The 22,961-nt window shown below is 37.1% G+C and overlaps 1 protein-coding gene across 6 annotated transcripts in view; it reads right to left on the reverse strand.

Moving 5' to 3' along the window:
* Dnm3 (dynamin 3) overlaps positions 1–22,961 on the reverse strand; it is a 548,406-nt gene that overhangs the window by 267,635 nt on the left and 257,810 nt on the right. For all 6 annotated transcript variants that reach the window (XM_063239982.1, XM_063239981.1, XM_063239980.1 and 3 more), the window contains one exon: positions 7,228–7,341. In XM_063239982.1, the coding sequence (XP_063096052.1) occupies positions 7,228–7,341 (114 nt within the window). The remainder of the gene's footprint in view (positions 1–7,227; positions 7,342–22,961) is intronic.

Here is a 22,961-nt window from a genome sequence, read left to right on the forward strand (position 1 = left end):
ATCCAGGTTAACATGTCAAGGGATTCTTTTCGGTAAATCCTAAGGCTAAACATCTTTTTTAAAACACTTTTTTTAAATTTAGATCTCAAAAAATCATGAGAGAACGTTTTGTTTCATGTATATATATATAATATTATTTATATATTATGTATGTATGTATGTATGTGTATATATATATATATATATATATATATATATATATATTCATGAAATGAGACACCATTTTGCTTTCCTGGGATATGGTGTTTCCAGTATAAATTTTTTGGGTAGAACAAGCAATGCATATGCAAAAGGGGTTTGGATCTAAACATATTTTCAACAAATTTGAAATGGCATTTGATCTTATGATTTATTAAGTAAAACTTTTTTTCAAAATTGCAAATCTTTGGATGAAACTAGAACATGGAAATTAGTTTGCATGAAATAATATTGTATTTAAAAGTACAAAAATAGTATGTGAAAAAACATAACTATGAAGATGAATAATTTAAGTAATATAAATGGATTAAGGTTAAATACTTACTTGGATTTTTTGTAAAAATAACTAAGTTTTGGCTAAGTATATCTCAATAAAGAGTGTGAACAGCATTTACGGGGTGATGCCAACTTTCTTGGTCATAGGAAATACAAGATCTAGTAGGCAAAAAGAAAAGCACAATTTTGAAAGTATAAGTGAAAACGAAAAGAATCCTGAAATTCCAGTAACTTCTTGATCTTATAACTTTGACCATCCAAAGATATAGTTGTCACTTCGTCTCTTATTACCAAAGTTACACGTGTCATCTGTTATTGCTCCACAATAAAAACAAAACTAAGTAAATATCCCTATAAGGGAATTATATAATCTGCTTATCAAGCTAACCAAACAATCCAACCCACAAAAATGAGGCCTGTAATTTCTTAAGAGTCCAAAGAATGTCCTTATTTCAATGAAGGTTTTAGATTTTCTTCAATGGTATGAGGTTACTTCATTTCATTTTCCCTGGAAACATGGCTGTTGCTTGACTCCACTGTTCTAGGAGTATCCCGTATGATTTTAGGCATTGTGTTGAGATACAGAAACAGAGTATTGGCTAAGTGCTTTTATTATGCTTAAATTAGCAATCCCTTTTCTTCAGACATTTTCACTGTTAAAAGTTTGCACACAGCACACTTTTCACTGTTATTAAGGAAAAAATAAGGCTCTTTTCTTCTTGAATCAGAACATTCTAATTATATATTTTAAAGAAATGTTACACTTTTAAAAATTCTGATGTTAAAATATTAATATGAAATTATATATACTTAAAATCCTTTTGAAATAACAGTTTCTATTTTATTTCCATACTTGACCTTTTTTCTATATTCCCCCCAAGAGTTGTGAAAGATATATTCATGTGTGAAAATAACATTGAAAAATTTATTTTGGGCTTACATAATCTTTAGTCCAAGAAGTCACATACAGCTAGAGGATGAAAATGAACAATTCTAAGACAATCTATTGCTAAGAGTAATATTACTGTATAATTCAATAATTTAATTTAGGCATTTGATATGCCACATGGTAAATTATTATCCTGCATGTATTTACACGGTTACTCAAGGATACCTTCATCAATCAGTATTTGATGAGTGCCTTTTTCCAGTCTTGGTGTAAAAAAAAACCATAGCTCTCATGGCTCATGCTTGTGATTTAGTTTTCCTGATAATTTTCACCTTTTGAAAAAAGAAGCCAAAATACTGTTCTTGGCTCAGGAAAAAAAAAAAAAAAGCTAAAAATACCAATGACACACCCTTGTGGGGTGTCCACTGCTAAAAATTGCTATGCAGATGGACCTATAATATTTCATTCAAGGTTATTTTAATCACTATTTCTCTTCCAAATCATTAATAGAAAGATAAGTACTGCAATAACCTTGTTAGTATTTTGATAGAAATCAACAAAGCCGAAGTATAATGCATCTCAGATGGTAAAAGGATGTATAGGAATATCAAGTCTGCACGTCCAGCCTCTGCCCTCATCCCCTGGTCCCTTCTCACACACAGTGTCCCTTGACCACCATACGGGCCTCAGATGTACACATGAGCAAGTGACTTGAGAAAGATAAACCAGAAGGAGGTCCATAAAACCCCTGGTAATGTGCTCAGGGCCTTGGTGTAGGGAATTCTAGGTTTCAGGTTCAGCCACATACCTGGAAGCACAAAAAGGCTTCTGCAAATCCTTTCATGAATCTTACAAGCAGTCTAACTTTGTGAAAGGTGGCTGATCTATTTTTACATTATAGAAAGCTCCAATCTTAAAGCAATGTAGAGAATGAATACAGTCAAGCTGATAAATTAATTTTGACTATTATAACCACAGTGTATTACAAAGGCTCCCTGAAGACAACATAAGGAAACTTAAACATTGCCTGGGACATAGCAGGAAACTTTTCTATTAAGGTCATGTGTCAGCATCAGTACAAATGACATTCATATCCTGTATTGTACCTTTTCAAAAAAAAAAAGTCCAGTCCACAGACACTTGAAGGCATTCATGCATCCATCTAAAGTTCCATAATAGGATGGACAGATTCATTTCAGATGGTAAGAAATTAAAATGGCAAAGATGGCCTCACTACTATAGCCGTATCAATTTCAGTTAAAATTATTACTCAGGGTTCTCACGCTATTATCTCTGCCATATTGGATAGGAAAAAAAACACTTTGAAAATACCATCCATAATTCTTGGTTAAGGTATAAGAGAACACATATTGATAGAAGCAAGATCCACTGACAAAATGGGATCTGAATTTCTCCTTGTTTTCTGAACCTTACCATCTATCTTCTGCTAAGAAAATCAAATCCCATGTATCTCATCTTTCAAAGGTTGATACAGCACTGGCACTTTGTCATAGTAAAACCATGTCCACAAGTACCTTTCCATGGCACCAGGCATGTGATTTATAGAGTCCTGTGTTCAGTTAATTCCCCCATGAGAAGCAGTTTGAGCTATTGTTTGTTAATCACCAATATAGTTCATACATCACTTACAATTATAACAAATCTGTCAAAAATCAAGTAAGGACCAAAGTAGATGATATATGTAGGGATGTAGGGAAAAACTGTTCAGATGGGAGTGGGAACAAGGTGGGAAAAGAAGGGAAAAGGTAATGGAAAGAAAAAATGAAAACAAAGCTTTTGTAAATAAGGAAAGTGAAAAATGTGGAAAGGAGGGGAGGAGAATGGAAAAAAGAATCAAGATATATTATGTGTAAGTACAAATTCCTTAGAATAAATGTGACCATTATGTATACAAAAAGTGTATCAATAAAATTAACTTTAAAAATAAAAATTAAATTTAAAAGCATCCAAAAAAGTTAAATAAAACCACATATACATATTCATAGACATAAATGTTATTTATTAAGTAGGCATTCACATTATAATGAAGATATACCAGGTTAATTATATAAAAGAGTAAAGGATGTTAGAACACAAAAACTCTCTATAACTCTCTAAGTTTAAGTATAAATTTATTATTGAATAAATCAATGTACAGCTAGCTTGGCGGCATTTCCCATGTCACCTTTTCTTCACTAAGAAAGATAAATTGTCATATGCTGGATTTCCAAAGTATGTAAGTGCTGATACATGTATAGGAAAAAAATACACTCAACTTATCAAATTATTGGCTCTAAAAGTTAAGTTAGAATTCTAGTTTATTTTCACAGATGTGTCCTCTGGACTTGGGGTTTTAAGATTGTCCACAGAGGCATGTTTCATCCACATGTAGTAAACTATGAGAGCATCATTTAAAGTATTGCTGCTCACAAGAGAGTGCTGTGCAAACCTAACAGGCCAGGAATGGATCACTCCTCTGAGACCCACCTTCCTGAGAGTCTCTGCTTGATCTTCTTTTCCCATATTCTCCTCCCAGTTTTGGCTACAGCACACCTAATAACTACTTGTTAAATACTACAAAGACCAAGGACAGTGCTATAGGTTGGAAGCAGTCTCTGGAAGCAGGAAACTGCCATGAGCAGCACACGAAACTGGGTAGAGAATTTCAGTGGCCATAGCCAATGGCAAGGTGGGCATGAATAATGCCAGCTCCAGCAGAAATGGGTTCTGTCCAACTGCTACAGACAACTCCAAGATTGTAGCCATTGTTGAGTGAGGCATTTTTATTTTGAAGCTCCCTATCTTGTTTCATGAGTGTAGCTATGAGTGAGTAACCACAGCAAGTGGCTGGAATGTAATTTATGTAGCACATAGACCTGCCATCCTCAATTTGAACACCCCTCACATTGTTTTTTGCAGCACAAGCCACCACCATCTCTTATTGGAGCTCTGCTCCCATTCTCTAGTGGTCTCCCTTCTTCTATTCTTGCCAATCCCACCTTTTCCATACATATATTCCACCCCACACATCATGTACAACTAGGCAGTCTGGAAGAACTTTCTAAGACACAATTCTAATCACGCCATGCCGTGTTGGAGCACCCCGGTGGTTTTCAGTTATCCTTGGAATAAAATTCAAATCACCAAGTGGGAACTTCAATCCCTCCCCATATACACACCTGCTGCCCCTGACTTTATTTCCTACTGCTTTATGCATTTAGGTAACACTCTTAAGTTCTTATTTCTGGGATGTTTATACTTACTGATCCCTTACTGGAATATTCTTCGACAAAATCTTCCTCCCAGCTCATCATCCTAGTTTTCTGCTCACACATTACTTCTTTCTAATCATCCAATCTAAAATGCTCTTCCCCATCATTCTCTCACTTATTAGTCTACTTTCTTTTTTTCAAAGCATTTAGTAGCTGATACAATATTATTAGTCCATTTGGTTGTTCATTCCATAAAGCAGCAATTTTGTCTATCTTTTCCTATTTTTTTGACATGATCTAAAATAAACTACTCTTTTCTACAAAAACAATTTTATTTCTAGGGCAATTCTTATTCTCCTCTGCTCGTAACCATCCTCCACACACATAGCTGTGATAAAATGTTCGCAGGTGATACTATAACTGCACACAGTTGTTTTCTATGTTAGACTCATGAGGGAAGCTCAGTAGCCATAATTTTGTGGGAAGTTTTTGCAGAGAGGAAGAGATGGCCAGCAACATGAGCTCGTCATGTTCTCAAGGGTTCTTTCTTCTCTACAGGGGACATCAGGCACTTATGGGCTTCTAAAGTGCTTATTTCAGGCCCCCCACAGCCAGGCAAGAGAGCCCTACAGCTCTACTCCAAAAACAGTAGCTACTCTGGAGTCTCCAGAGCCCTTGGTGGTAATATTCAGGAACAGATCAATGCTGAGATACTCGGATATCATCCTCATAAACCCTTTGTGGGATGACGATATCTTGTACAACCGCTGGCATTACTGGGGTTGTGGACCCACATTTGTGGTTGTAAACACAAGTTCTGGAGCTGGACAGCCTGGATTCAGTTTTCTGCTTTGCCGTTACTGGCTGTGTGGTCCTGAGTAATGAGCTGTCCTCACCAATACTAAGTATTCTGCAGTAGGAAGAATGGTATCCTATAGAAATAACTTTCCAAAAGGTTAAATGTTGTGGTTTTGGTTGGCATGTATTTATTTTTCTACTCTGCATAATGATAGTAGTAATAGTAACTATCCTACAGTTATAATATGGGTTAAATGGCTGGGGATTTAGCTCAGCGCCATAAGCACCTTCCTGGCAAGCAGGAGGTCATGAGTTTGATATCCGGTGTCCCCCCAAAAAAGGGCTGAGTTAGTTATTTAGCACAAAACACTATATTACTATTAGGATTTTCAGTAAAATCTTTTGTGTGCCTGCATATAACTGAGAAAGTTCCTGAGATTGACAATGTATTCAAATGTACACATGACCATAGAAACCCATAAAGAGGATATATGCAGAATGTATTTTAGAGCAACTAAACAGCAAAGAAAAGAAGATAACCTACTTATTGATTTGCAAACATATACATATAGAGAGAGAGAGAAAGAGGGAGAGAGTCTCAGATCTCCTCAAATTATGATGATCTTTAAGATGAGAGCTTCCTACAGAATGACCGAGATATCTAAGCCGCCAGTACAAGAAAGGAACCATTGTAATCCTCATACTTTAATAATAGCCAATTCCACTTTTCCATGAGGTCACTGACATAAAAATTTGAAAACAAGCTTTTGAATAGCAAATTTGTTTTTGATACTTCCATAGGGCTTGAACTTATGTTCAAGCATTCTGCACCCTTAGTGCAGAAAACTTAGCAGCAATCAACCAATTATCCAATATTTTTAACACCCTATAACACACTACTGTACCCTAAAGCACTTGAGAAATGGAAAGAATGGTAAGGCATGAAACTTTTCCTCCAAAAACTGGTAAAATGATGCTTTCAGTATTAATCTAAGAAAGGGCTTTTGCCTGTGAAGTGTATGCGCTTTGTAGACAAATAAAATGGAGATAATCTCATCTGTGTATAGTTTTGTTATCACAAAGCATTTTTATTGTTGCTTGCATGTTGTATTATAAACACTAAAAATCTTAGGTAGGACCACAGATATTATTTCCAAAGCATAGTTTAATTCCCATCCATGCCCTCCCAAATTTAGCCATATCACACATTACTAACTCTGTAAGGCTAATGCAAATTTTTCTGCACTTTCATAGCTATCACATTTTAATAAGCAATAAGTCACATTATTGACGTCTAACATAAAGACAGAGCACCACAACTATCACAATTCATGCTTTTACCAAGATATCAAACTCTAAGAGAATAAAATTTGTATAAACAATGGTCTGGGAGCCTCCTCAAAACCAGTGATGTGAACACGCTCAAAAGCCCTTCAGTTGAGATACGTATCATAGCAACAAGTCCAAATGCTTTGCTAACTCTGCCTCAATGTCATTAATTTCACTCTAAGACATTTTATTGCCTTAGGATTCTTCAACGCATTATACAGTGAAAATTGCTTTCACTTCATCAGTATTCTAAGGAAGTAAGTTTCTAACTCCTGACATAACATCACTTCTTCAGGTAAGCAGAACATGATTATGCTAATGAAATAAACAGAGAAAGAAACACAAAGAGAAGAGTGTAAAATTAAAAATCTGTGAGGGAAAATTGCTGCTTTAAATAAAAATTTGAGGCTAAATCTCTCTGAAACAGAACCAGTGGTATCTGGAAATCATGTATCACAATAATTTCAATTCATTTCAAAGTAGAAACACTTACATAAGAAAAGTCTGCCACTCTCAGTGGCTTACCTCATCATCTTTATACCAGGACAAGCTTTCTGCAGTGAGGACGAACCAGTATCCCTTCGAGCCTCCTTTCATGATGCCAATGTTGCTGATGGTCAGCCACCCCTTACGAATGACCTGCAAGAGAGCAGACACCAGCACAAGTGCTTAGTTTAACATGAGCCAGTGGCCGTGTAAGGTCTTAGACTACGTAAAGCTAAAAATAAGATTACACTGAAAACGGCACTGCCCCCCTCCAAATCTCAACTTCTATTGAGCAACTCAAGAGAATTTATCTTCCAAAAGCACAGGCGACCAGAGGGAAGTCTTTTCCATCAGTGAATAAAATAAAAAAAAATTTGGACTCTTATAGATGGAAGGAGAAAAGTGACTGAAACAGACAGGAATGAAATGAGGCAGCCTAACAGACTTGTGCCAGGCCTATTTATGGCATTGCTGCTACAATTAAAACATATTTAGTTGATTGGGTGAACAATAGACTCTCCATGCGTACCGCCTCTTCTCTCTGTCCAGCCTACTGGCTCATTTGTCTGCCTGGTTTGCAGCTCATTAGAATTTACCGCAGGGACTGGACAGCAAATGGTGAAAAGCAGAAACTCTGGCCAGTTAGCTCCTTGTTAACAGCCATGAATAGGGTTGGTTGAGGGAGAAGACTGAAATAATAAACTAGAATAAAAAAAGTGTGGGGCTTTTTAATGGCTTTGTTTTATCTATCTACTTCTGGTTATTATTTGCTATCCACATAACACATAGCTTCTTCATATGAAAATCTTTAAACAGTTTTCATAATTTGAACCATTAACAACTTGGACCATAGATTTGATAAAATTATTTATAAGAGAAATTTAAGGATAAATGCATTCTCCCCTCACAATTGGGGCAAAGTTATATTGCTTTCATGGGGCATAGTTTACTACAACCTGGAAGCTAGATCATTTGTTGTCTAGAACCAGACATGCAATTCTGTATGGATATTTTCCTAGATGCATCAGACACACAAGCTAAAATATTGTATTTTTTCTTACATCAGGAGCCCAAAATATAAATAAGATTAAGAGCTAAATGTCAATAATTTTCCTATTAACAAAGTCACCTTAGAGATTCTGAAATGCTAAGAATTAGTTATTGCATGACTGATCATCAGTTCCTAAAAAGAGATGAAAATACTCTAACAATCGAAATTTATTTTTACATTGCTATTTTCTAGTTGAAGGAGGAAAGCCAGTCCTAAGGAAATTATGATATAATCCAAGGTTCTCCTTGCTGATCTTCCAGATTTCTCACTGCACTCCTAGACCAAGCCACCCTTAATTCCTTGTTTCAGCAAATGCTCCCTTCTAGCTCTCTGTTGCATTTATAAATCTTCTTAGAGCACCTCTTTCAGACCAAAGCAGACTTCCCCACTGACCAAAATTACACCTTCTTCTTGCTCTCTACTTCAGAAAGAGGAAAATGAGACAACCCAGAGTATAATTTCTACCAGCTCTATTATAATCATTGGATGCTTTCTAAAAATGTAAATTCCTAAACCAACTACTACTCTGAATGAGTTAAACATGAAAACTAGGAATCTATGCTTCACCATATCCCCAAGGTGATTCTTAGTCCATATGGAAGTTTTAAAATGCCTTCATGTATATATCCAATCCATAAAATCAGAATTTCATTTTCTTCAGAACAAATGAACACATCCTGTCTTCAGTATAAAAAAAATCATTTAAATTATTTCACACCAAGGTTATTATCATCCTTCCAGGACTTAAAAATAGCTTACTACTCATACTAAAAATAAGTATACTAATTAATTAATTTCATCTTATTTAGCATCATCTTTAGACATAAGAGCAATTTCCCATATAGTCCACAAATTAGCAGAAGAAAATTACAGTTTTGCATAAGAGTAGAATAGCCTGGCCCTGTCAAGAGGAACCATGGATTTAGTTCATTTCTTCAGAAACTACATATTTCAAAATGAAAACAGGATTTGATGTCACAATCCATGCTTTCAACAATCGTACAATTTAGGGGAAAGGCAACCTCATAAAGACATCATTTCAATGTAATCGTATAGTAAGAGATGTATGCCAACACAGAGGCAGTCAACCAAACTCAAGATGTTGTAATAGACTCATCTTGAGAAGATGATACCTCAGAATATCCTGGAAGGGGAATAGAATTAATCAAGTAGTGTGTTTGCTTTCCACAGAGGAGGATAAACAATAACCAAGTAGGCCAGAGTCACTTAGTGCAGAAAATGAGGATAAAGACATTGAGGTTTGTAGAACGAGGTGAGTGACACAGGAATGGATCCAGTTCAGTGATACCTTGAATTTCACTGATATCAATCCCCAGGAAGTACCAAATATCAGATTCATATTCCTCATTCATGTACATTCATTTAAAAATTCTATATGTGACTACTGTACTCATAAATTTTCTCTGTTATATAAAATACCTGGAGATAAATTTGAAAACATAGTAAGACAGTGAAATAAATAAATAACGTTTTTAACATTCAAAAACTTTGTGGAGGATACAAATTGTGGGGCATTTATCATTTCATTATGAACCCCTTGGTGATACCAGCAGCAGGGCTGCTGTTAATATGTATATTAACAAATCTGAGCTGTTCTCTTAATTTCTATCTTGCTACATCCTCTTGGATATCAATGGGTCTTGCATATTGCCTGGACCAGAGAAACTAGGTCCTATAAGCCACCATAATAACCCAAGTGAGAAATGCTCAATGTGTGACCTAACACCAGAACATATCAGGTTTTTAAAAATGAGTATACCAGAGAAATATGTAGATAATAAAGTCATAGAACTTAACACATGAAGAGAAATGAGCTGATGAAGGGAAAGACTCTAGAACTAGCAGAGGGGCTACTAGCTAAGAGAGAAGCCCAATTTCTGGGCCCCAGTGATTAGCTTCATTTGGTATCTATGATAGTAAGGTATACTATGAATTTGAAAACATAATACAAAAAACTAAAATATTTGATTAATTTTTAAAAATAATTATTGCATGTAAAATGATACTACTTTGTATTGACTGTTAAAATCTATTTTTAAAAGTAAATTCACTTGTTTTATTTTTTTACTGTAGTTACTAAAAATTTTTACATTACATATACAGACTCATTTTTATTGGATAGTGTTGTGTTTTAAAATAGCTGAAATTCTTGGACCTACCATCACTTAAAAACCAACCATTCTAAAACTGCAAGTGAATAAAGGAGGAAGACTAAACTTGAGAAAGTGTGCATGCTGGTGATGAATTCAGCCAAGCTATGTTGAATGTGAGGTACTTGTAGGAAGTGTATATGGAGGTGACCCGGCCTCTGAGGCAAAAGTGTAAGTTAGGACTTGAGGAATAGACTTTCAAGTCCTCAGTACATATAACAGCGTCAAGAGAGCAAGGTTCAAGCTGGAATTTGAGGAAATACAAGAATTTAAAACTACTTTGAAGGCAATAAGATTCACTATGACACCCATTCTGGTTTGACTATCATCTTCTTTTGAAGTCCTGTAATGTCTCCAATGTTTAGGTTTTATTGGTCTCGTTCTGTAGTGTTTTGTTCAATTTTATTATACCTAATGATATAGACAATTCTTTTTAAGGTAGCAAGAGGTTATTACCTGTTTTCTGTTTTTACATCATGTACTATGTCCATCCTTTGTTTTGACTGACTGCTTTGTTTTGTCATATTTGGTTTTATTCTCTTCCAAAAAAAAGAAAATAAGAACTATGGGAGTAATAAAATCCAAAATGTGTAAATGTTGTTGTAAAAAAGAGAGGGAAAAAAAAGTGCTCTAAAGGACACAACTGCAAGTGTGTTTAGGTGTTAAGATAGATGACCATATTACTAAGTTTTTGTTGGATCATTGAACACAACTGTTTGCAGTCTCACTGTTTGAATGTCCACTTTGTATGCTTTAATCCTGTAACTTGAACAACTATTTCTAACATGACAATATGTAATCTATTAACTAGTGATTTCTTACTGATTTTTTAAAATTATGTATTACTTGTACCCTTATACTGTTTTGGGTTTTTTTCTCCTTTAAATAAAATTTTAAAAAAAGAAATCACAAAGGACTGATAATAAATATCAGAGAAGTAATGGCAATAAGGTTATGGAAACCAAGGGCAAGGTGAATTTTAAGTAGTGTATGTTTGGGATATTCAAGTTCAGCAGAGAAAAGGACATTAAGGTCCTTTGTTAGGAAAAGAATTGAGTCTCGGTAGTTTGTATTTGATCTTTCCATTTCTCTTGATACAAGAAGGAATTACATTATGTGCATAGGAGTGGGGGACAGAAGTCAAGAAAAATGTTTAAGGACAGTGGTGAAGAACTGAGATGAACGATAATCGGATGAGAAGGTCAACACAACTAGACTTAGTTTTTAAAAAGCAAAAGGTAAGCCGGGTGTGTCACCCACTTGCAACCCCAGTTTTCTAGGAAGCTGAGGCAGAAGGATCACAAGTTCACTTCCAACCTAGGCAACTTAGTGACACAGTGAAAACCAGTCTCAAAATAAAAATAAAATTGAAGGAGGTCGGGCCGGGTGTGTAGTAGCTTAGTACAAAGGCCTGGTTCAATTACCAAGTACCAAAGCAATCAAATGAACAAATGTTAAGTAATGAAATAAAAGAAAAATATGGAACACTGAAAGGAAGATCAAAAACGTGCATGTCACACTCAGCACTGTTGCATTATCTTTTCTAGGAGCACACTGCACACTCAATGCAGAAAAAGACACACTAAAGAGTTCTGAATTTCTGGACCTAAATGAACCAGGTATATACTTGTAAAGATGCGGAAGATTTGGGACAATAGGATAATTCAAGTGACCAACCATTCGGCCTGACCAGGCAAAGAAGTACGGCTATGATTGGAGGCTGTGGGAATGGCATTAATACAGAGGTAGAAAATGAGAAGATAAATGTACTAGAGAAACCAAGAAAGAGAGAGAAAGAAAGAGACAGACAGACAGACAGAGAGAAGCAAAAGGAGAAGAAATTTTTAGAGTTAAGACGGTACAAAGCAACAAAGTATCCGACCTTACTGGTACCCTTCGATTCACATCTCAAAGATGCACCACTATTTCTGCATCCATTTAATGATAGTTACTATGTTATAGAAATGGTACTTATTAAACATCATTTAGTCCAGTGGATGTAATCAACTGAGCTACCTCAAAATTAATGGTAGAAATAGTTAAAATGAGAACTAGGAGCTCAGTGATAGAGCACTTGCTTAGCATACACAAGGCTGTAGGTTCCATGACTCACACACACATAGTAAAGAAAAAAAGAAATTTGCAAAAGATTGACATAAAAATAATTGGAATGGATTTGAGTATCCCTATGACATCATAATTACCTGCATTTCTAATTTGGAGAGAAGTGATTGCAGCTACCATATAGTGAGCACATAGGCCCCACATCCTGTCAGAGGCCTCCACTGAAGTACGTTCAGTGCTGAACACTGCTAGCAATGAAGATGCTGTCCCAAAGAGTTTAAGAAGCCCTGATTTTTCCTTTTACATTAGAGAAAGTACATTTCTCACAACTGGACTGTTTTTCCTAATAGTTACCAACTCTAAAGAAGAATTTATAATGGCACCCCAGTGTACTTTTTCACTGAGGGAAACAGAAACCATAAAATCAAGGTAAACAGTGGAATGAGATACAAAAAAGACAAGCATTCAATAAAATGGGAAAAGCAAACAGGTTAGAATTCTAAGAGGAAATTGATAAAAAGAAAGCAAAGGAAAGCATGAGGAAGAGAATAGAGAGAAAAAAGAACTCCAAGATAAATTAGATTGGCTGTGGCATCCCTTCATTGAGAAAGACAATATATGAGATGTCAATTCCGCATTCGCATTCAAGGTTACCAAAACAAATCTATCAGTATGCCTTATAGTAGCTACTTATAGCTTCTTCAGGCTTGAATATCAAATTCTATTTTGGGTACTGAAGTAAACAAAAGCAAACAAGCCCATAATTATATGATCAGAAGAGACCTCAAGTGCTGAAAGGGCATGTTCATATTTGTTTGGCTAAAGACAACCATTTTTTGAATTTGCTACCATAAATGTCACCCAAATTTCTTTTGCCAAGCACAGAAATTTGAAAGCAACTACGAGACCAGTCATGGAGAAAATGCAATAGCCCATATTTTTCCTTTGCTGACAAATCTACCCTACTTATGAGAGGATGTGGTCCAGTTAGTTTCTTCCATGCCACAAGAAAGCAGGCATTGCCAGGGCTGGCAAAACCTTTATGGTAGGGATAAGATCAGGACTTAGCATCTGGCCCATAGCCTGGATCATAAAATTATTAATATAATTAATAGGCAAGGCAGATTATGAAGAGAAATCAGTACATGTGGTTCAGTTGCAATGTGATCAAGGCCTTGAACTTCATCTCTAATCAAGGGTTTTGAAGTTAGCTGTGCTTACGGTAGACTACGCAAGTTTTTTCAGTGCTGTAGCTGGTTTTTAACTGTTATAGCTTAAGAAAGTGTGGCAAAGCATAGGCCTTTTGATAGGTAGACCTTGGTACATTATAAAAGCTTATACGTATATTTTCTCACTGAAAATGTAACTACTCTTAGAAAGGTAGTTCCCATGCCACAGAGCCTATCTGGTCAAATGCTGTGGAGCTGCATGAATGCATCAAAGGCAGAGGCCAAGCCAGTCACCAACTTGACTGAAAAGCATCTACTTTTGCAAACATAGGCATCCTCAGAATACAGGATGCTTGTCCTTGAATTTGGCAAGCAGAGATTGATCTAAGCAGACATGCCTGAGGCAATACTCAATTATAGGGAGAAGGGTTTTCTCATACAGGTTGTTAGGCTTCACAAGGTGAAACTAGATTTTTTATTTCCATTCTGTAAGGCAACTAAGGTTCATAGGTACCACAAGACAATCTTGAGGTTCTACCTTTAACCTATTAAGGCCAGGCTTAGGTATGAAGCATTGGAGAGCTGCTGTTGAAGCCATTCTGTGTCCTGAGTCAGGGTAAACAGGAAAAGACAGAGAACTATCTTAACTCAAGGTACCTTAAGGGTCCCCAACTCATTCCCACGCACACCTCCTAGAGCTGACCAGATAAATTACAGAGTGAATGACTTCTTAGGAAACCTAAGCTGCTTAGACCAGAAATTATATCACAGAGGCAGCAAGAAACACACAAAAACAAAAGGAAAGTCAAAATTATGAGGTTTTTGAATATGGTTGGTTGGCAAAGGAAAGTAACTCAAACAAGTCCTAGAGACTCTGAGAATTTCTAAACCTTGAAAAACCCAGCAATATTTAAAGTGTTTTTCTAAGACTGCCTGTATAAATGACATTGTCACTTGATAGTTAATGCATAGCAAGAAAGCTAAACTTTTAGGAGAGATTTTTCCCAATAAACTTGGAAGATTCACAAACAGCTGAAAAAAAAGCTGACTGGCAGCTCAACAGGGGTAAAACCAACTTGTTTTCATGTACTTTCTCCCATTATATACCCCTGAGCAAGTGCTATCATCAGTGACAACTAGTAAAAGAATACAGGAATTCAGGAATACAACAATAGGGCCTGGGCCATTCTTTTAAAACTAGAGAGTTAATATGTTGTATTGGACCTCACTGATCTGGAGTTAGTGCTGGGATTATCTCTTTGCTTTACTCACAAAGTAGGAGCTATGGCTTATTAAATGTCCCCCAAAAGGTCCATGCATTAAAGGATTAGGCCCTAATTGGCAATACTGGGAAGTGGTGAGACTTTAGAAGTGGCCTAGAAGAAGGTCTGAATCAGTGAGAGATTGTAGGACCCTAGCCACCTCCCCTTGTCCTTTTCCTGGCTCAAGAGGGAAGTGGTTTGCTTCACCAAATATCTCCTCCATCATGATTTGCCCTCACCAGAAGTCCAACATTATGGGACAATTTGACCTTGAACTAGAACCTCTAGAACATAAAACAAATCTTATCACTTTTTAAGTTAATTGCATCTGGCATTTCATTATAGTGACAGAAAACTGAATAAGGAATAAGAAACAGGAGAGACTATTTCTACTTCAGAATACCAGAAGGAATAACACATAACACATAAGAACATGGGGCTGAGGCAGTTGCTCAGGGGGACAGCTGCTAAAGGAACCCAATGCCACCCAGACAAGAGAACCTCTTTGGCCAAGGCTGCCAAGAGAACTGGGATTGAGGGATGACTATAATTTAGTTCTCCACAACTACTTAGACTTCACAAATTCCTTTGTAAATAGAACCTTTGAGTTTTAAATTACTGTAGGAGGACAGCTATAGCCACACATGGAAGACATGTCTGCTCCGTTGATATTTTGCTAATGATGTGTACTATCTTATATCTTGAGGATATCATTTGATCATTGTGGAGTCTCTGGCAGGTTATGGAAATGACCTGTTGGAACATAATCTGAAACAAGAAGTAAAATAAGGAACAAATATTGAATCTTAAATACAGACTTCATGAGCTAGGAATTAAAGGGAGAAGAGGGAGAGCTAAGAGTCCCTTTAAGAATGTGCCCTCAGAGACCTCAGGACTTCCCACAAGGCTCCATCTTACTGTGCCACCCTGGGGACTAAGTCTTTAACTCATGGACTTTCAAAGGACAATTGTGCAAACCACAGCACTCACTTCAGAGGTAAAGTAAAGACAATCCCAGCACTAGCTCCACATCAGTTAAGGTGGATTTTACCAGTGGTCTGTTTGATCTATTTCAGAGCCTTCCTCCCACTAGTGGTCCTAGGAGGATGCCCATGGGTGCCATAGTTAGATTTGGAAGAGTGGCTTCAAGAAAGCAGAAGCAAGACTGATAGGTCACCAGTCTCTTCTCCCAAAAAGGTCTGGCTGCTGCACTGGTTACTCAACAGCTTTATGATCAAACCCAATGGAACAGGAGGTAGCAGCAAAGTTGAAAAGGTCGAAGGATTGATTGAGGGGCAACCTGTTTCCTCAGATTAGAAAAGCTTGAAAGATAAAGAAAATGTAGACCAAGTCACAGTTACATGTTTAGAAAGTCTTTCATGGCTTTAGCTTTCTAGAAAATCACAGTTTCAAAAGATCAAGAGGCAAATTTAAAGAGTATAATTTGACTTCATTTTTAGTAACTCAAAAATAGTAACAATGGCTGACATTTATTCTGCACCAGGCACTGTGCTAAGAGTGCTGCATGCATTATTTTTTTTAATCCACATAGTAATTCTAGGAGGGAGGTAGTATTTTCTGTATGTAACAGATGAGGAAATAGAGATCAGGATCCTATTTAGTTTCCACGTCCCTGCTGGTAATCACCCAGCCTTCCCTGCAGGAGCTCACACAATGGTCCATGCTGCTCTGCTGTCTGGTGGTTTGATTTCAGAGCTCCAGTCCTTAACCCACAAGGTTACCCACAAGCACATACAAGGATGCTGGCTGCAATATCCTTTCTAACAGCGAGCTGCTGAAAACAACCAACAGAGAACTGATTAATGGTTGACAATATAATCTTCTGATATTAAACAAAGATGGACAGAAAGATTAATCCTTAATGTGAGCAAAATATCTTTGCCAGGATATACTGATAGAGCGTACTGATATTTGTCACACTGTCTGAGTCACTTCTAGTCCCAAGACTTGATCCTTTGTGCCACTGGTGGTTATTTCACCTCTCATTACCTCAATTTCATAGTATGCAGCATGAGATAGTAGTAACACCTATAACACAGGATTGTGATGATTGTGTAAGTCTATACATTTATAGGGCTTAGATCACAATCAAGTATTAAGATATACAGTATTATTTCAGTGCACATGTTAATGTGATGATAGAAAAAGACTAATATGCCTAAAAATCTTTACTATGATTTAAAATTGATGGCAAGATATAGTTATATTCATTAGCTCTTTCAATTTTCCTATGTTGCCCCCTATTTTCCAACAATTTTATTTTTATTAAAAATCCAAGCTGGTATTACATTATTGCTTAAGACAAGAAGTTTGTTGAGATCCCTTGTAATGTATAATGAACAGAGCATGTTGGTAAACTGAGATTACTAACAACCTGACAGTGAAATACCCCAACAACTCAACATAAGAGATAATGCTGTAGTAGAATATGTAGCAAATTACTCTAATGAAAGAAACTGGACTATTTTAAATAAGGAACTCATGTGATACACTGAGAACATATTAATGGTGTACCATAAAAACTGACGAAAAATAAGGAACCAATATTTAATAGTCACCAAAAGTCTCCCTTTCATTTTGAGATACAAATGCCAAAAAAAAAAAAATCCTGGTTTCTCTGTAAAATCCAACTTCTTCCTAAAAACAGTCGCGTAAGTTTAAATTACAGCCACTTAAACAAGATTTTATAAATTACAGATTTCAATATTTTTGCTTCATAGAATAACCCACTTTTTTCTGGGCTGCCCGACTCTCCAAGCCCTGCTTCTATGGCACTACCCCGTCTTCATTCATTCCACGCCACAAAAGCACCCGCCAGTTCACCTTGCTAAGTCTCTTCCACACATTAGCCTTGCTCACACAGCGAGGTCATTTTTCATGCCTTTTGCACTACCTTAATGTACAAAATTATTGCTAAAGAATTTCTTTCATTTTCACTGTATTCCAGAAATTGCTCAGCTATTCGTTATTTCTGAAAAATTCACTAAGTGAGCTGTTCATTCTCAACATTTACGCACCTAAACCTCTACAAGATCCAGGCCATTAACCATGATGAAAATCAGGGATCTGGTTTTTTCACTTTTTTCTCTCTGTATCTTTTCCATGTGCCAAGTTTCCTTTGAAGTTAATGGGCCCTCCATGTGGAAGAGATTCCACATGATACAAAACAGAATGAGAACTAAGCCCGCCATCTATTTCTCACAACCAAGGACAAAGAATACATGTACACAAAGGAAAAGATTCCTTATAATTAGCAAGGCCTGAATAATACTTGGGTATTTTAGTAAAAATAAGCAAAAGGGTTTCTTTTAGAGAGATTTAAATTCAACTTCTTATGTTATCGTATTAACTCATTTAATAGAAAATCAGTGAGCACCTTATGTGTGTCAGGTCACACACTGGAAATATAAGGGTGACCAAAACCAAAACAGGCATCTTCCCTGAACTGGAGCTTACAGACAAATGGAGAAACAGACATTAAACACAGATTCATGCAGATAAAATTACAGCTGTCACGGATGCTGCCAGGAAGTGGTTCAGTACACTTAGAGAACCTGAAAGAAAAAATGAACTTGAAGATTTTAATGCTTAAGTTAAAATCGTAAGGACAAGAGTGCAGGGACAGGGGTGGACATGACATAGCCACAGCACAAAAAACAAGAATGACCTTTGCGACAGGAGAGGAAGCAAACCATGCTTGCCCTTGAGATTTATGTGAAGAAATTTAGTCTCTATCCTGAGAACAGAAAAGCCTTTGAAGTGTCTTAAGATAGGGCAGCAACATAAAATTGCATCATGAAAATCTCCCTTCTAGATCTGGTTTGGTGAGGAGATTAGAAAGAGGAGAAAAGATATGGGGAGATCAGACAGCTGACTTTTGCAGGAGCCTGAGTTACAGATAGTAATAACTTCACAGGGCTGGTGGAACTGGGCATATGGAGAAGTGGATGGATATGAAGAATATTTAGGAAGGAAAATTAGCACGGCGGTGATATAACAGTTATGGTGGATGTGAGTAAGATAACAAGGATGATTCCCGATGTCTGGGTTTATGAAACCGAACAGAGCAGCAGCATGGCCACAGAGAGCTGCTGAGGGACGGATGAGTCACAGGTTTTGTCCAGACATGTCAAAATGGGAACATTCGAAATAGACCATGGGCTGCAACAGAGTCTGGGTCAGATAAACAAATCTGTGAGTGGTTGATTGTGCGTCTGACTGATGCTGTGAGTGTGGGGTAGAAAAATGACTTAAAATGAGAATCTGAGAGGAGAAGAGGACCAGGGGCTGAGCGTTAGGAAAGGCAGTATGTAATGACGTGAGTGGAAAGGATGATTACATGAAGGAGACAGGTGAGGAGGAGAGAGAGAAAGTACAGAGTACTGTGTACACATTATTCATGGGAAGAGGGGGCTTCAATGAGGCAAAAGGAGTAAAAGATCAAATGCCACTGGAAGGGAAAGTAAGATGAAAAGTAAACAATACTTCATTGGTTTGATCAATGTATAAGTTACTGGAGACACACTATCCAAAATATTGAACCAGTATGACATCAACCTGGTTAATCCAAAAGGGTGCTAAAGTCGTAGCACTAGAACTGGGAGTAGCTTCTGTGCCAAGCCTTTGTCTTCAATTTCTGGACAGAGGAAATGGGGGATTCTGAGAGAGGAGCTCTGGTGATACATGCACATTTGCAGAAACAAACAGTTATAACTGCTAAGAAAGCACTCATTAAGTATTTGAATCAAACCATGTTCTACTGACACATGCTGGCCGAATATTTTCATTTCGTTTCTGTCCTGATGTAGAGCAAAAGAGACACAGAGAAGTGGGCTGATGACACATTTAAAGTTTTCCCATGCAAGTCTGATTACAAATAATGAATCAATTGCTTTCCAACATCTCTCTCAAATGACAAAAATCTGCCAAAATTTCAAAAGAAAAAAAATCAACAATTGGAAAACTGGTCAGTTAATCAATAAATGTTCAGCGGAGAAAACAAATGTAAAACAGAACATGTTTTAAAGAAGTTCCTGGAAATTTTGGTGCCAACAGATTAGCAATAAGTTGTGTTATCAATCATTCAAATTAAAGCTATAGACCAATGTAGCAATGTTAAATAATGAGAATGCCCCACAAGCTCCAAGGTCTTGTTTCCTAGGAAAATCTATAAAAATTTACTCACTGTATAACACCTCTAGGAAGAACACCAACAGCATTACTAAGAGATACTCAAATTACTCAAGAATTTAATAAATGTTATCCCATCCTTCCTTTAGAACCCAGCACTGTAAAAACCGAGGTTCTAGGAAAAAACATATTCAGTGTCTAGTCTCTTCTGATGTAAGGGAATCAGGGACCTGTCTTCTTCACATTTCAGTGGCTGATTGCTGCACAGATTTTACAAGTGTAGGCTGTGAAAATATAAATACCAAAAAGCCAATGACCAGAACTGAGGCTTTTTCTTGTGCAGTACCACACATCCTTTCCTGTCAGCTTGGTTATCCCATCTACATTAGCTCCAGGTGCCAGAGAGTAGCTTACCACCTCTCCTCATCAGAGAAATCTTTATATCTCACCCCGCTGTCTTTCCTCTTCTGTCCTGCTAGGGGAAGAAAATGCCCACCCGCTAACTTCTCCCTCTTGCCTTCCTCTTTGCAGTATTTCTAAGAAATGTCTTACTAGTAATTATAAGGTGATGAAAATAACAGCCCATTTTTGTGAACCAGCTCTTCCTCTTCCCTCTAAACCAAATACATTTTGGCTCTCAAAGAAAGATCACAGATGGCGCTTGTGAAACCCTGATTCACAAAGACTAAATCTAAGAGCCACGTACGCATTAAGGAAAACATAGCCATTCTGATGCACTAAAATAGAAAAGGCTATGGAAGGGACAGATGAGGTCGAGGCAGGGTTTCCCAAAGTATGTTCTAAGAAGTGTCACGTATTCTTAGAAATTGTGTTCTAAGAATATCTGACAAATATTCCATAAAACAAGTTTTTATGACTAAGTTTTGAAATTCCTGAAATGCTTTATTTTATTCCTCTAGAACACAATGTACACTGTTACATTAAAAGTGTTGCAATGTGTTCTTATATTAAAAATACTAAGGTGAATGTCCCACATCTAATAAAAACTAACTTGCCCCCAAAAGACAATAAATTCAAATTTTAAAAAACTATCCAAAGACATCTTAATTAAAAATTAATTTTTCAATTAATAGCAAGCACTAATCTTTAAGGGCCAAAGCTAAGCTGAGTCTAAACACTAACTAGAGATACAATTACTAGAGGTAAAAGATTCATCCATCTGTCCATTGAATAGACAGTGATTGAATATTTCCAATGTTAACTGAGTCCCTATTACATGTTTCTGGGCACTAAAACTTGTATTTTCATATTGGCGGTGGTTTGGGGGCAGTGAGAAGTCAGAAAGCTATAATAACCAGATAATGATATATGTGGAAAGAGTGTCATGGGAGATAAAAAGCAATCTCAGAGGGAGAATGAGTATCACAGTTTGTGTGGGGAAAGGAGGGTCCCTTCTCACTTAGGAAGTTCCTCTGATAAAAACATGCTTTAACAGATACCTCAAGAAAATGCAGGAGCAGTCTATGTGGATGGGATGTGGGGCTGGAGGATGAGGAATGAATTCCATCAGGAGGGAACACCAAGTACCAAATCCTGTGGCAGAAACAGCGAGGAAGCTCATTTCCTGAGTCACAAAGAGTGAAAGCTGGGGTGAAAGGAAACAGCATTTGAGAGGTAAGAGACAACCAGCCCAGGAGCCACTGGTGCGTCCATAGACTTGACTCCCAGCAGACTGGAAATCATGAGAGGGCAGTGAACGGGGAATGGTATGACATAGTGGTTTACAGGAGCTCTAGCTGCTGTCCTAAGAGATGCTCCGAGCAAAGGGGAGGAACAGTAATGTAGGTGAGAGACAATAGATGCTTTCAACCAGGTGGTAGCTGTGGATTGAGTTGGAAAGTGCTCAAATTCCAGTCATCACAGGAAGTGTAATGGGCTGCAAAAGGGTGAAAACGTGAGCAATCTCCTGTGAGACTGGGCCCTGTATCCTTTGAGGGCAGGAAGGTTAATATGGCTTTTTATTCCATCATCAAACATATATCCTGCACCTGTTTCATTACTGCTATTCAAGATAAAAATCTCCATGATGGAAAGACTTTTGCTTCATATGGCATAGTTTTAAGGCAAATATTTGGAGTTATCAATGGGTTTCCCTCATTTGTAGATTCTTTGTTGTGAGGGTGAAAATAAGTTTGATCAAAATATTTTGTTGCCATTTCTTAATCAAATATTTCTAGCCCATTAATTACATTTATAACATACACACTTAATAGGTTCTAGTCACTAGATGGCATGAACTTTATAAAATATAAGACAACATTTTTAACTGATTTCAAGATGTTATGGTTTCCAATGTGGCATGATGCTTTTGCACAGGCAACATTGCTTCCTCCTGCCACAGCTCCATTTCTTTGGAAAGATCTTTAACATCTAAAAGTCTCCGTAGACAAGGGCAGTAGCACCTACTGTTGGAGGACAATTGAAAAGGCGTAGAACACTCACCAGTATCTGTCCATGTGTGCAGGACAGAAGGACCCCATTGTCTGGTAGCCTGGGTACCTTCTTTCATTTGTACTCTTGTCAAATTGCTGTATAAGGCAGATGCCCTCAATACAGTAACTCTTAAAGGTTTTGGTAGTTGAAGGATCTTTACAGAGAGCATGAAATGAGGGAAAGCAATCGCCTAAATCTCAAGTGTCTGCACTAAAAAGAACAGTGTCTGAACACCCAGTGTAACCTCTTTCCTATCGTCTTTACTGATATGCTTGGCCACCTTTCAGTATCTACACTGAAAAGTGATTTCTGGCGCTTCTTCTGGTTGCATCTTCTGGCAGGACTGTGTTTCTTGATCTTCAGGGGGCTGGCTACGTCTTGTCATTCTGTCTTACACCAAAAAAGGTTTCCTCCCCTCTTTCCAGAGTGGCCTTTCATTTTTACTTTTACT

This window comes from Cavia porcellus, unplaced genomic scaffold, assembly GCF_034190915.1.
Source record: "Cavia porcellus strain 051 isolate PalLab524CR breed Dunkin Hartley unplaced genomic scaffold, mCavPor4.1 scaffold_29, whole genome shotgun sequence".
In the NCBI taxonomy this organism is placed as follows: Eukaryota; Metazoa; Chordata; class Mammalia; order Rodentia; family Caviidae; genus Cavia; species Cavia porcellus.